The sequence below is a fragment of the Haliotis rubra genome, unplaced genomic scaffold (assembly GCF_003918875.1).
Source record: "Haliotis rubra isolate DU_JTF1 unplaced genomic scaffold, ASM391887v1 Scf678, whole genome shotgun sequence".
Classification (NCBI taxonomy): Eukaryota; Metazoa; Mollusca; class Gastropoda; order Lepetellida; family Haliotidae; genus Haliotis; species Haliotis rubra.
Window position 1 is genome coordinate 75595 of NW_025767388.1, and position 16175 is coordinate 91769.

The 16175-nt window shown below is 43.3% G+C and overlaps 1 protein-coding gene across 1 annotated transcript; it reads left to right on the top strand.

Moving 5' to 3' along the window:
- The first annotated feature begins 1401 nt into the window (after window positions 1–1401).
- LOC124257951 (chymotrypsinogen A-like) lies at window positions 1402–11905 on the top strand. Its single transcript, XM_046692015.1, has 7 exons — window positions 1402–1411; window positions 1506–1673; window positions 3419–3492; window positions 4080–4168; window positions 6005–6264; window positions 9446–9585; window positions 11743–11905. The coding sequence occupies exons 1-7, from the start codon at window positions 1402–1404 to the stop codon at window positions 11902–11904; spliced, it is 903 nt and encodes a 300-aa protein (XP_046547971.1). The 3' UTR covers window position 11905.
- Window positions 11906–16175: the final 4270 nt, after the last annotated feature.

Genomic DNA, 16175 nt, shown 5'->3' on the forward strand with positions numbered 1-16175 from the left:
TTTTCCTTGATAAACAAAGGCTTCTATCTTATTGTAAGGTTAGGTTTCTCATGTTTCATTGTTGTTTTGTTTTCATTATTCTATTCAGTGGTTACTCACATATACTGTGATTCAATTTGAATGTAAAAGAATATTACCAAGTGGACAGATCTCAATAACTGTTCTTTCTTAATATATTGCAATACGTATCGCAATACAGAAGAGTGTATCGCAATATATCTCAATACATATCGCAATACAGAAGAGTGTATCGCAATATATTGCAATATGTACCGCAATACAGAAGAGTGTATCGCAATATATTGCAATACGTATCGCAATACGGAAGAGTGTATCGCAATATATTGCAATACGTATCGCAATACGGAAGAGTGTATCGCAATATATTGCAATACGTATCGCAATACAGAAGAGTGTATCGCAATATATTGCAATACGTATCGCAATACAGAAGAGTGTATCGCAATGTATTGCAATACGTATCGCAATACAGAAGAGTGTATCGCAATATATTGCAATACGTATCGCAATGCAGAAGAGTGTATCGCAATATATTGCAATACGTATCGCAATACAGAAGAGTGTATCGCAATATATTGCAATACGTATCGCAATACAGAAGAGTGTATCGCAATATATTGCAATACGTATCGCAATAGAAGAGTGTATCGCAATATATTGCAATACGAAATTGGGGCAATACACAGCCCTAATGTTAATCCAAAAAATTTGTGGTATGTAAGATTGGATTGCGGACGAGCCCCTTGTTAGGCAAAAAATTGAAACAATAAGTTTACCATGAAATATACTGACCAACAAAGTCAAGGACTACCCCAGTTATCAATATTTTAGTATCTCATATTTCCTATTATGATCCATATAGAACTTAAATATTGAATATTGAGGTGGTCCTTTCACTGTTTTTTGTTGAGCATGTGTACTCAAAAGAATTAGCATGAAGCCAACCAACAATCATGGGGCAACAACAAAATAATTCTCCAAATTATTGCATTTTGAAATTAAGTATGTTTACTTATCAATACAAATTACTGCAACGTAATTACAATGACAGTACACTGAGAATGGAATAGAAACTCCAACTGTAGTGTGAAATAGAATAGAAGTGTGTTAGCAATATGATCAATGATACGATGACGCGTACAGGCTAAGTCAGCAAGCCTGTCAACACTTCCTTTAGTTTGGCATCCGACTCCTCTTATGTCTAGCAAGGTTTACTGAAGATTAATTCTAACCTTGCTTGTGTGGGTTCACTCAGCCATACGACGGCAGTCGGTAAATAATCAAAAGGCTATATGGCTATATGTACATAATTCAGTCTGGTCCAGACAATCCAGTGATGAACATCATCAGCAGCGATTCGTTGTCAGTAGTATCTACGAGATGTTGCAGGGTATATGATAGACTTTGCCTTTGGTCTGGCCTTTGAAAAGTCATGCATAGATGTAACTTGTTCAGACATTACTGATGGGATTCTGGTGTTCCAGAATGCGAGACTCAATATGGCGGTCACTGCCGTGGTCTGTTCGGGTCATCCTGTAACCCCGGAGAACTTCAGACTCTGAGCCACTGCGGATTCCTCAGCTTCTGCTGCTACCCAGACCCCAGCACCACGCATGCCACTCAGGCACCCGGACATGTCTCCCACGGAAATGGTGAGGAACTAGTTTTACATACGGGTACTCTTGGTTGCCCGCCATGATGTAAATGCTGTCTGAATGATATTTTGTTTTTTTGGTTGTTTGTTTTTTCGTGTTTAACGTCGCTTTGAGCAGTAATCCAGCTCTATGGCGGGAGTTTGTAAGTAATCTAGTGACTAACAGCGTGAACATCGATCTACGTAATTGGGATACGATGACGTGTGTCTACAAAGTCAGCGAGCCTGGCCACCCTGTCCTGTTAGTCTCCTCTTACGACAAGCGTCGGTTGGCAATTGTAACACCACTCTACTCGGTTTCTAAATGGGTGTGTTTCGAAACTGCAAATTTACAAACACCAGTAAGACATAGGCTTCTCAACTTCTTCTTCCTCTTGACATAATTGCAATGTAGAATCTTTCAGTTTGAAGATATCAGAGTGAAATGTCTGGTTGTGCTTTGTATTTCTCGTGTATAATTCAAAACCCTTGATCAATTTATGTGCTTTAATTGTAATTATGTAATTTGTGTGGACTTGGGTTCGTGTGTTTTCTGCCGTTGTGTGTCAATGCCTGGTATGCTGTGATGCACGTGACGGTATGTCGTTGTTTGTCAATGCCTGTGATGTACGTGACGGTATGTCGTTGTTTGTCAATGCCTGTGATGTACGTGACGGTATGTCGTTGTTTGTCAATGCCTGTGATGTACGTGACGGTATGTCGTTGTTTGTCAATGCCTGTGATGTACGTGACGGTATGTCGTTGTTTGCGAATGCCTGTGATGCTCGTGACGGTATGTCGTTGTTTACCAATGCCTGTGATGTGCGTGACGGTATATCGTTGTTTGTCAATGCCTGTGATGTACGCGACGGTATGTCGTTGTTTGTCAATGCCTGTGATGTACGTGACGGTATGTCGTTGTTTGCGAATGCCTGTGATGTGCGTGACGGTATGTCATTGTTTGCCAATGCCTGTGATGTACGTGACGGTATGTCGTTGTTTGTCAATGCCTGTGATGTACGTGACGGTATATCGTTGTTTGTCAATGCCTGTGATGTACGTGACGGTATGTCGTTGTTTGCCAATGCCTGTGATGTACGTGACGGTATGTCGTTGTTTGCGAATGCCTGTGATGCTCGTGACGGTATGTCATTGTTTGCCAATGCCTGTGATGTGCGTGACGGTATATCGTTGTTTGTCAATGCCTGTGATGTACGTGACGGTATGTCGTTGTTTGTCAATGCCTGTGATGTACGTGACGGTATGTCGTTGTTTGCTAATGCCTGTGATGTGCGTGACGGTATGTCGTTGTTTGTCAATGCCTGTGATGTACGTGACGGTATGTCGTTGTTTGTCAATGCCTGTGATGTACGTGACGGTATGTCGTTGTTTGCCAATGCCTGTGATGTACGTGACGGTATGTCGTTGTTTGCCAATGCCTGTGATGCTCGTGACGGTATGTCGTTGTTTGCCAATGCCTGTGATGTGCGTGACGGTATGTCGTTGTTTGTCAATGCCTGTAATGTACGTGACGGTATGTCGTTGTTTGTCAATGCCTGTGATGTACGTGACGGTATGTCGTTGTTTGCCAATGCCTGTGATGTGTGACGGTATGCGTGACGGTATGTGACGGTATGTCGTTGTTTGTCAATGCCTGTGATGTACGTGACGGTATGTCGTTGTTTGTCAATGCCTGTGATGTACGTGAAGGTATGTCGTTGTTTGTCAATGCCTGTGATGCACGTGACGGTATGTCGTTGACAGGGCAGTGTGGCGTCCCCGATGTCAGCAGGATAGTTGGAGGATCTACAGCTGCAGCTGGGGAGTTCCCATGGCAGGTACGGTAGTCCACTCCATCACACCTACATACCCAAAATACCACCTTCGCACACCCATCATAACACCATCACACATTATCTCACAATCGACAAAACATTATCAACACCATACCAACACTACCACAGACCGCTCCACACCATCACAAACTATCACGAAACCATCACATCACTGTCACGCTACCTACACACCATTATCAAATCTCCCATCCACCCACCCTCTCTCACTCACCCACGCACTCAAACCATCAACCCTTAATTCACACACCAAAACACTCACTCACCCACATAACCATTCACTAATCCATTCACCAAAACACTCATCGATCCACCCAACCTTCACTAATCCTCTCACCAACACACGCACCCACCCACCCACTCAACCCTTCAATAATCCGCTCACCAACACACTCACCCACTCACTCAACCCTTCAATAATCCATCCACCGAGACACTCACCTACACACTCACCCCCTCACTCACTCACTCACTCACTGCCTCAAACCACTCGCTCACCCACTCATTCACCCACCCACCACTCACCCCCACTTCTCACTGACTAACCCACTGTCCCTGCTGTGTTGGTTCAGGTGTCCCTTCAGTACAGACAAGGACACATGTGTGGAGGAACCCTGATCGACGACCAGTGGATCGCTACTGCTGCTCACTGTTTCGAAGAGTATGGATATTTATTCCTTGTTACAGATATATACCCCGACACAACTGTACTTATGTCCTTATACTGTTAATTATTATTATTATTATTATTATTATTATTATTATTATTATAGGATATTTATATAGCGCACATATCCACGCACTAGTGCATGCTCAATGCGCTGGTATTTTTTCCCTCGATCATTGGATGTCAATCTCAACGGCACATCGCATTATCAATCTCAACTCCCTGGGGAGTATACAACTCGTTGCAGCCACTAGGCGCACCGAGTTATTATGGCCTTCTCATCCTAACGAGGTACCCATTCACAGCTGGGTGGACTGGGACACATAGTCACAGTACTTTGTCCATGTTCACTGCACGTTGCTGTACCCGCAACTAGGTGTTTGCACGTATTCATGTGGCCACCATCTGGTCAAATACCAACGGATTCGTGGGTTCTTTTAAGTGCACAGGGCTGTGTACTGTACATTAGTGGTTGTGACAACACTGAAAGAGTCTGCATACAAAGTTGACTCCAAGGTTAAAGGGATCTGTGCACTACCCACCGCATCCTATCTTAAGTCTCTGTACGTTGAACCTTTGACACTGTTTCTGGCTTATTGATGTGAACACAGAATAGGCTGTTTTCCGTAATACACCAGTGTAAACACCATCTAAGGATGACTGAACTAGTGGCGATAATTCTCAAATGCCATCGTATCTCATTTGTGTAGAACGATGCTCATGCTGTTGATCACTGGATTGTCTGGTGCAGACTCAGTTACATAACGCCACTGTATGGTTTGAATATTGCTGAGTGTAGCGTTAAACAACAAACCAACCAACCAATCATCACTCGTGATTACTCTATCAGGGGAGACAACTCTCAACTCCGCAGGCTGTTCCTGTCAGTTAACTACTCAGCTGCTTGTATGACTAAGTCAGGGAAGACAACACCCACTTACTCGGGATGACTTTTTCAGTAAACATACCTCGAGGCTGCACTGAATGACTAAGTCAGGGGAGACAACACCCACTTACTCGGGATGACTTTTTCAGTAAACATACCTCGAGGCTGCACTGAATGACTAAGTCAGGGGAGACAACACCCACTTACTCGGGATGACTTTTTCAGTAAACATACCTCGAGGCTGCACTGAATGACTAAGTCAGGGAGACAACACCCACTTACTCGGGATGACTTTTCAGTAAACATACCTCGAGGCTGCACTGAATGACTAAGTCAGGGGAGACAACACCCACTTACTCGGGATGACTTTTTCAGTAAACATACCTCGAGGATGCACTGAATGACTAAGTCAGGGGAGACAACACCCACTTACTCGGGATGACTTTTTCAGTAAACATACCTCGAGGCTGCACTGAATGACTAAGTCAGGGGAGACAACATCCACTTACTCGGGATGACTTTCTCAGTAAACATACCTCGAGGATGCACTGAATGACTAAGTCAGGGGAGACAACACCCACTTACTCGGGATGACTTTTTCAGTAAACATACCTCGAGGCTGCACTGAATGACTAAGTCAGGGGAGACAACACCCACTTACTCGGGATGACTTTTTCAGTAAACATACCTCGAGGATGCACTGAATGACTAAGTCAGGGGAGACAACATCCACTTACTCGGGATGACTTTTTCAGTAAACATACCTCGAGGCTGCGCTGAATGACTAAGGAATAGGAGGCATAGTTTACCATTGGGACCCACTAAACGTTTCAATTTTACGTCTGTAGCGGTGTTGATATCGTCAGTTTGATTAGCGGATCCATATTCGATCATGTGACCGCTTGACTGAAGACTAACTCGTTTTATGTCCTTTATTTTGATAGTAGCGATTTGGGAAAATGGGACGTCGTGATGGGCAGCATCGACAACTACCACGTCTACCAGTCCCAGGTGCACAAGATTGAGCGCATCGTCACTCACGCCAGCTTCAACTCCAAATCGAATTCTCACGACATCGCCATGGTGAAGCTCACGCAGCCAGTCAGTCAGGGTAAACTGTTGAAGCCTGCATGCCTTCCCGCCGCAGGGGAGGACTTTGACAACGTCGTCTGCACCGTATCTGGATGGGGGGCCACCCGCTTCGGTGAGTATTGAGTACAGATCCTCCGTTGTTATCAATGGTACCACATGTCAAAGTCGACACTTAACGTGAACGGGCATTGGGTTCACCGTATGATCGCAAAGGGTCACCCATTCCAGTCAGCGTTAAGTCTTCATCGCCGTATCTATGGTAACCCTTATCTATAGTAACGTATTCAGAAGACAAAACTGAATGGAATCGAGAATTAGGTTCTTTTGGTTCCAAAACTCCTGACATCTGCATCAGGCTCAATATGCATAGTAATCTAGGCCTGTTAGGGGCTGATCCAGGGGGTGCATGAATCATTGTCCAAACAACAAACTGGCATACAACCTGTATAACACTGTTTGCAAAAGTGTATCATTGTGGAAGGAGATTGTGTTGAAAACAAAAGTCGCTTTAGTATCTTTAGTATTTCTAGATGAGACTCATTGGGTTGTATCATTATAGGATCATGACAAGAAAACTCTTTTGGCTCTGAAGATGCCGATTTTGGAAAACCAGAATGACACTCACTTTCGTTTGTATAATTTCGTAGGAATATTACTATGGTTCACAATAAGCGCGTTAATAAAGTCCTTAGGTCCTTAGACGTATAGAAACGTCTGGCGTGACGTGTAGGGACTGTCTTAGGTCCTTGGACGTATAGAAACGTTTGGCGTGACGTGTAGGGACTGTCTTAGGTCCTTGGACATATATAGAAACGTCTGGCGTGACGTGTAGGGGCTGCCCTAGGCCCTAGGTTCCTAGATATATGGAAACGTTTGGCATGACGTGTAGGGACTGCCTTAGGTCCTTAGACGTATGGAAACGTCTTGCGTGACGTGTAGGGCCTGCTCTAGGTTCTTAGACGTATGGAAACGTTTGGCATGACGTGTAGGGACTGCATTAGGTCCTTAGACGTATGGAAACGTCTTGCGTGACGTGTAGGGCCTGCTCTAGGTTCTTAGACGTATGGAAACGTCTGGCGTGACGTGTAGGGACTGCCTTAGGTCCTTAGACGTATAGAAACGTTATGCGTACCGTGTAGGGACTGCCTTAGGTTCTTAGACGTATGGAAACGTTTGGCGTGACGTGTAGGGACTGCCTTAGGTCCTTAGACATATGGAAACGTTATGCGTGACGTGTAGGGACTGCCTTAGGTTCTTAGACGTATGGAAACGTTATGCGTGACGTGTAGGGACTGCCTTAGGTTCTTAGTCGTATAGAAACGTCTGGCGTGACGTGTAGGGACTGCCTTAGGTCCTTAGACGTATGGAAACGTTATGCGTGACGTGTAGGGACTGCCTTAGGTCCTTAGTCGTATAGAAACGTTATGCGTGACGTGTAGGGACTGCCTTAGGTCCTTAGACATATGGAAACGTTATGCGTGACGTGTAGGGACTGCCTTAGGTCCTTAGACATATGGAAACGTTATGCGTGACGTGTAGGGACTGCCTTAGGTCCTTAGACGTATAGAAACGTGGCGTGACGTGTGGCGTGACGTGTAGGGACTGCCTTAGGTCCTTAGACATATGGAAACGTTATGCGTGACGTGTAGGGACTGCCTTAGGTCCTTAGACGTATGGAAACGTTTGGCGTGACGTGTAGGGACTGCCTTAGGTTCTTAGTCGTATAGAAACGTTTGGCGTGACGTGTAGGGGCTGCTCTAGGTTCCTAGATATATAGAAACGTCTGGCGTGACGTGTAGGGGCTGCCCTAGGTTCCTAGATATATGGAAACGTTTGGCGTGACGTGTAGGGACTGCCTTAGGTCCTTAGACGTATGGAAACGTCTTGCGTGACGTGTAGGGCCTGCTCTAGGTTCTTAGACGTATGGAAACGTTTGGCATGACGTGTAGGGACTGCATTAGGTCCTTAGACGTATGGAAACGTCTTGGCGTGACGTGTAGGGACTGCTCTAGGTTCTTAGACGTATAGAAACGTCTGGCGTGACGTGTAGGGACTGCCTTAGGTCCTTAGACGTATAGAAACGTTTGGCGTGACGTGTAGGGACTGCTCTAGGTTCTTAGACGCATAGAAACGTTTGGCGTGACGTGTAGGGACTGCCTTAGGTCCTTAGACGTATAGAAACGTTTGGCGTGACGTGTAGGGACTGTCTTAGGTCCTTGGACGTATGGAAACGTTATGCGTACCGTGTAGGGACTGCCTTAGGTTCTTAGTCGTATAGAAACGTCTTGCGTGACGTGTAGGGACTGCTCTAGGTTCTTAGACGTATGGAAACGTTTGGCATGACGTGTAGGGACTGCATTAGGTCCTTAGACGTATGGAAACGTCTGGCTTGACGTGTAGGGACTGCCCTAGGTCCTTAGACGTATAGAAACGTTATGCGTACCGTGTAGGGACTGCCTTAGGTTCTTAGACGTATAGAAACGTTTGGCGTGACGTGTAGGGACTGCCTTAGGTCCTTAGACGTATGGAAACGTCTTGCGTGACGTGTAGGGCCTGCTCTAGGTTCTTAGACGTATGGAAACGTTTGGCATGACGTGTAGGGACTGCATTAGGTCCTTAGACGTATGGAAACGTCTGGCGTGACGTGTAGGGACTGCCTTAGGTCCTTAGACGTATAGAAACGTTATGCGTGACGTGTAGGGACTGCCTTAGATCCTTAGACGTATGGAAACGTTATGCGTGACGTGTAGGGACTGCCTTAGGTCCTTAGTCGTATAGAAACGTTATGCGTGACGTGTAGGGACTGCCTTAGGTACTTAGACATATGGAAACGTTATGCGTGACGTGTAGGGACTGCCTTAGGTCCTTAGACATATGGAAACGTTATGCGTGACGTGTAGGGACTGCCTTAGGTCCTTAGACGTATAGAAACGTTATGCGTGACGTGTAGGGACTGCCTTAGGTACTTAGACATATGGAAACGTTATGCGTGACGTGTAGGGACTGCCTTAGGTCCTTAGACATATGGAAACGTTATGCGTGACGTGTAGGGACTGCCTTAGGTCCTTAGACGTATGGAAACGTTATGCGTACCGTGTAGGGACTGCCTTAGGTTCTTAGACGTATAGAAACGTTTGGCGTGACGTGTAGGGGCTGCTCTAGGTTCTTAGACGTATGGAAACGTTTGGCGTGACGTGTAGGTACTGCCTTCTGTCCTCAGGCGTATAGAAACGTTTGGCGTGACGTATAGGGACTGCATGTCATCAGTTTACTGTTGTTTTCCGTTCATCTAGACGGACCTGGCACTCGTTACCTCGAGAAGGTAAATGTCCCCGTCATCACCAACAGCATGTGTAAATACTACCTCGGCAACGTCATCTTCGACCACAACATCTGCGCTGGGCTTACAGCAGGGGGGAAGGATGCTTGCCAGGTGAGTGGGTTGAAAACTGAGTGGTGATACTTCGAGATGAGTTGATTACAAAACTAGGCATGGATCTCATTCAAGGTGAGTTTATAACAAAGCTCTTGAGGATCGTATTTCATATGAGTTGCATACATAGCACAAGTAGATGAATATCCCATTCTAGGTGAGGTGATTACAATATCAAATGAGGATTATATTCGAGGTTTGCTGTTTCAAAACCTAGGTTAGTATCTGATTCCAGGTGAGTGGATTACAAAGCAAGGTGCGGGTCGTCTTTCAAGTGAGCTGATTACAAAACTAGGTTAAGATCTTATCCTGGGTGTTTTGATTTCAAAGCTAGATAAGGAACATATTACAAGTAAGTTGATGACGAACCTACATGAGGATATTATTCTGGGTGATGTAATAACAAAGCTGGGTAGAGATATCAGCCTAAGTGACTTCAAAGCCAAGCTATTTTAGTATGATCTGCCAGATTAGTTGCTATCGATCGGATGCCCCGGGTTCATTGCAATTGCTCACAGTGAGTGAGTGAGTTTTACGTAGTTTTTAGCAATATTCCATCAATATCACGGCGGGGGACACCAGATATGGACTTCAAACATTTTGTACTCATGTGGGGAATTGAACCCGGGTCTTTGGCGTGACGAGGGAACGTTTTAACCACTAGGCTACCCCACCGCCCTTTGCTCCCAGTGGACAATACGAGGCAGACAATATCCCTCGTTCGTTTCGTAAACTACCTCGTATCCGTTATCCGCAAACTGATAACTAAAATAATAGTATGGAATACGAAGGGACCATGATTTTACTTCGAGATAACCGCAATGACACAACAAAGTCCGACACACCGGTGTTTAACTGTTTTTGCCTGTCAATTAGGGGGATAACTTACTGTGTTTGACGAAAATTGGGGACGTATACCGGTGGTTATGTAGCCTCAAATTTAGTTATATGGGCGACGCTGTCTAATTCTCGTTTTACGTTGGTTTTGGGAAAGAAATTCCTTTTTCAACCAGGTCAAACTTCCTCTAAGTCAAAGGTTAATAATATCACTCCTTGAACACAATCGCCAGAAAATGTAGTTCCCTTTTTAAAAAGCATGAACTGGCCAGATATACTGCTCGTTTTCTTGTTATTTTATTAAAGGTCACATGCAACGTAAAACACAACTTTGCAGAATCTGATACCTTTCGGTATGGACTTACAGATACAAATCATCAAAAATGCAAATTCAACTTATAAAGTTGAAAAATAACGCGATGAAAAAAACCCCGCGAAATCGGAGTTCAAATGATTCACTAACTTCACCCCAGCGCTTGGGGTGAAAACTGGTTTCAACAGCTGTGTTGCGCTGCGCTGGGCTGCCGGATTGTCCGGATGTCCGGATTGTCCGGATTTAATATAAGGTCGTGAGCAGGAGTAGTCTAATCAAAACAAATAGTAAATAATCTACTCATTACATAAAAGAACCTTGTTAGGATCTAGATCTACTCAGCTATGTGTCAACCAGTTAGGTGTTCGACATTTCAAGACGGAAAACCTTCGCTAGCGGTGAATACTCGGTGAAGGCTTTGATGTGAGCTATTTTTCTAATGTTTTGTTGATATTTGACAGGCGCGAGCTTTTTATATGTTATGTCAGTAGATTACCGATTTAACTGTTTATATAATTTCATTTGTCTATTTCACCCGAGTTCGGTCTCTGTCACATTATGTAATTACACAGACAGGCAGGTGTGATACTTGTACACAGGACATGTTATGATGTCTGTTGATTGCAAAATGTTATACACAAACATTGAGCATGTATTTACAAAACCCAGCATCTCTATATATACACACACACAATGAGCCGTGAGGGCATCTGCAAATGAACCAGCCGTTACACTTGAGTGCACACCCACCCGCTCCGACTGGGTTCGGTATCCCGGCTGCTTCGTTTCTTGGAAAGTAAACCGAAGTACACAATATTGCACTTTTGATTTGCTATTGTACGCTTATAATTTTGTGTATATGTTTTTTCATAATCAGCAATGCATATTATATGTCATGAATAAGTGATAATTGTGTTTTAATTATGTTTGATTTTTTGGTTGCATGTGACCTTTAACACAAACAGGTTTGTAAGTTACTGAACCTGTCAATGCTCCTCGTTCTCTAGGGAGATTCTGGTGGCCCCATGGTGTGTAAGACTGGAGGTGTGTGGAAACTGGCAGGTATTGTCTCGTGGGGATATGGATGTGGAGACAAAGCGACTCCTGGTGTCTACACACGTGTGTCCTCCTTCATCAGCTGGATAGAAGGTATCAAGGCCAAATACTAGTTTCATGCAATAAAATATACACGTGTGTGTGCTTTTTCTTTATCCATGATGTCTATATTATGTTGACTCCTGGTTTGGTTAATAAAGTGAGTGAGTGAGTGAGTGAGTGAGGAGTGAGTCAGTGCGATAATGCATGCATAACGCGAGTTTCGTTATAAAACTGTTCGTCCGAGACATGCGAGTGTCATTGTTTCTTATCACTGTGAGGTCACTCAGAAGTTATCTGACTTGAACCTCAACCTCAAAGTATCAAATACACGCATCATCACAAAATCAATGAAAAATATATTGGTAGCTGAATCCGATAAATCGCCATCGAATAGACATTGCTTGTTCGATATTTTCCTGGAATGTACCGTACTTAGCTCATATACCAGGAAAGTATGTTTTGTTTGTTGTATAACGCTGCACTCAGCAGTATTCCAGCTATATGGCGGTAGTATGTAAATAATCGAGTCTGAACCAAACAATCCAGTGATCAACAGCATGAGCATCGATCTACGCAATTGGGACACGATGACATGTGTCAACTCCGGCAGCGAGCCTGACCACCTGATCTCGTTAGTCGCCTCTTAAGAAGCACGGGCGTTGTGCTTACAAAGCTACGAAATACTCGTACACGATCGAGTTTAGTCCCACGATCATCGGGTCCTGGCGTACCCAAGGGACGGAACTCTACATAGCCACAGACGGCAGTGCCACCTGTGCTCCAGCAGTTGGTGTATTATACTGTTTAACTGGGGCGGTGGGGTAGCGTAGTGATTCAGGTGTTGGCTCGTCAAGCCGAAGACCGTGTTCGATTCCCCATATGGGCTCAGTGTGTGAAGCATATTTCTGGTGTCCCCCGCCGTGATATTTCAGCTACTCTATTACAAGTTCTGTTACATCAGAACAAAAGCTATACGCCGCTGTTCTGGCAAGACGGTTGTTCGACTCCCGGCCGCGGGGTACCATAAGACGTCGAAAGATGTCCCAGGTGTTAACCTGCTTGAACAACAACAACAACAACAACAACAACAACAACAACAACAACAACAACAACAACAACACACACACACACACACACACACACACACACACACACACACACACACCTCTTCTCCCCCGATTTTATTCCCCTGAGGTGCATCTTTTCCTAACCTCTGGACCTCAAGGTTTATGTGCGCACACACAAACACGCGCGCGCCCGCACACACACGCATGCACGCACCCACATACACACTTCTCCCAAATCCTGGATGCATAAAACATAATGGTGGACTACACTGGGTGTTTGAGGCTGTTCGAAGGCTTGTAAGGATCAACACAACGCTCACGCCTTCCCAAGAGTTACCTCCCTTTCACCGGCAAGCCCGTTTGTATGGATTTTACACCGCTTCTAACCATTTCTGTTCGGGTTGATTGTTTGATTGGCATTCTAGAAGTTTATGGGTAACACCTTCTTGTTTATTGCACAGAGGGACGTTTTGAAGTAGATTCTTGATTTCAAGCTTGAAAACTGTGTAAGAATCTACACCGAAACGTTTCGGTAAGCTTGAAAAACGTTGTATACGGGTTGTATACGGGTTGTCAGTTGGTTGGAGAGCTCTACAGCTGTAATCTCTGACCTCCAGATGCTGAGAAAACAGGACCGGCCTGTTATCAGCCACAGGCCGTTTATAATCATTTCTTTTTATAGAGAAACCATTATGGTGGCAGATCTAGAGATAAGGGAACGTTCACTTTGGCAACGTGAGAGGGTGTGTTTTATTCAGAAAGTAACGGAAAACAACTGATTTACTCTTCCGAGACACTGATGAAACAAATATAAAGCATACCGATATATAACATCGATCAAAATAGTTACTACATAACCAGCTCGAATTTGAACTGGCCCTGTTACGTTTGAGAATGAAAAAACACCCTATGGTGCAAGGGCTCGCAGAGTGACCTCCCTTTCGTCGTTGCGCGTTTCATCGTGCAGCATTGTTCCAGGGTACACAAAAGCTTATGTTTTCCCAAAGTCTTCTTCTATAGTAACGTTATAATGTCTTGAAAATAAACAGGTAGTTAACAGCCATTAACTGTATATATTTAGAGTATGTCCTTACCGCCACAATAAAAACACCAATTTGGGCTTGAAAGTACAGGTAGTTGACACACCAACCAAAGTTCCGCACCAAATATCTCCTCCATGAACATATCTCTCCACACATTCAGCATAAGACATCTTTTTAAAAAGACAGCACTAAATGCAGAAAAATATGGTCAATTGTAATTACTGGATGGATGTCCATTTTATATACACAAAATTCGTACACAAAATCATCCAATCACAGCTGTCAGATGATTCTTCCTGCACTGAAGGCTACGAGTGCATCTTAAACTATGGAATCAGATTTGATGTACTGCGGCAAGGGAAGAGGTGTGGAAAGATTTATTCAGAAAGATTTACCTTTTGTTCCTCCTAATTTGGAAATACTACTCAAAGCTAAGGAAGGATGTAGCATATTTTACAACAGGGTTCTTCACAAGGAAGCTATAAACCAAAAACTGCTTTATCAAAGTAAGTGGGAAAAAGAATTGAACATAAATATCACTCTTAATCTATGGAAGACACATAATTTTATACCATTTCGAGCATCATATAGTGCTAGGCACAGATGGCTTCAATACCGTATTCTCCACAGGATCCTTACAACCAATAAAGATGTATATAAATACAAACTAATAGAATCACCACTATGTATATTTTGCGATGTTGAAATAGAATCTATCATTCATTTATTATATGAATGCAACCATGTCCAAAAGCTGTGGCAAGATCTACTAGAATGGAATGAAAATGAAACAGACACCCATTTGAAATTAAACGCAGAAACCATTATTCTCGGATTCAAAGAGAGAAGAAATGATGTACTGAATTTCATTTTCATATTAACTAAAGAGTACATATATTCTAGAAAGTTAGCAAACATTGTACCTTCTCTCGCTGGTCTGAAACCAAAATTGAATTACAATTACCACTTACACAAATTTAATGCATACACTCACTGCAAATACGACACTTTTGTTACATTTTGGTCGTCTTGCCACAATCTATTTACATAGATAATGACTTTGTAATTTGACTCCTATGTGATGCAACAAAAATGCTGACCTGTTAAATGTGCATGATATGCTGTACCCAGATCAACAAGAAATAAAGTGATAAAAAAAATTAAAAAAGAGGTGTGGCGTTCGGGAGCCTGAGGGTGGAGTCTGTTTAAAGGGCTATATTTATGTAATATCATCGTCTAACTTAAGATTGAGTGAGTATGGTTTTTCGCCGCTTTTAGCCATATTCCAGCAATATCACGGCGGGTGACGCCAGATATGGGCCTCACACATTGTAGCCATGTAGCGAATCGAACCCGGGTCTTCGGCATGACGCGCGGACGCTTTAACTAGACTTACTGGTCCGTTTATCTCAGTAGGTTAGCTTTTCTTGTCTGGACTAAGAAATCTGTGCTTAGTCCAATCAAACTCGCGTCACTAACTCGACATAAACAACAGTGACTCCCGCGGCGATTTTGGTAGACTGCAGGAATTCCAGAACACGTATACCATCCGTTCACATTATGTGTTCAAAGTCCGTTCACTGACTTAATCAAAGTACTCATATATGTACTTCGTTAGGTAAGGCCACAGTTGTTAAATATCGACCTGGGCCTTGTCAAATCTCTTTATTCCATTACTGAAGAGGCCACAGGCCTATAGTACAAAATATAAAAACAATAATGGCATACAATCACAATGTTTGCAAACGTTATTTTCTTTGTTCAAAAGCATGGTGGATATACATACCAAGTTTACAAATATAAGTTGTATTATTAGAGTTCATTATCAAATTAAATTTAAACATGGTAGGATGTGAATAGTAATATTGTGGTAGATATTTTGTCCTTAAATCAGCATAGTAAGGACATACCAGCAAAAAGTGGAATTCATCTTCAATTACATTTAGTGCACAAAATTTGCACAATCTGTTATCTCTTGAATATTATAATATCTGCCCTTCTCGATCATAAGATCATGTGAAGAGCATCTAAATCTGGATAATGAAACGTGGAATTTTCTAAGATTGATATCGTGTAGGTATTGCTCTGTATGGAAAAAAGATTTAAAAGTACTGTAAAAAGTGGATTTGGGCGACTGTATTAAAGATGAGTTCCAGGTCTGAATGTACATATCTTTTAATCTTTGCGATAAAGCATTATAAAATGACTTCGGGCAGGTAATCTTTTGTGACA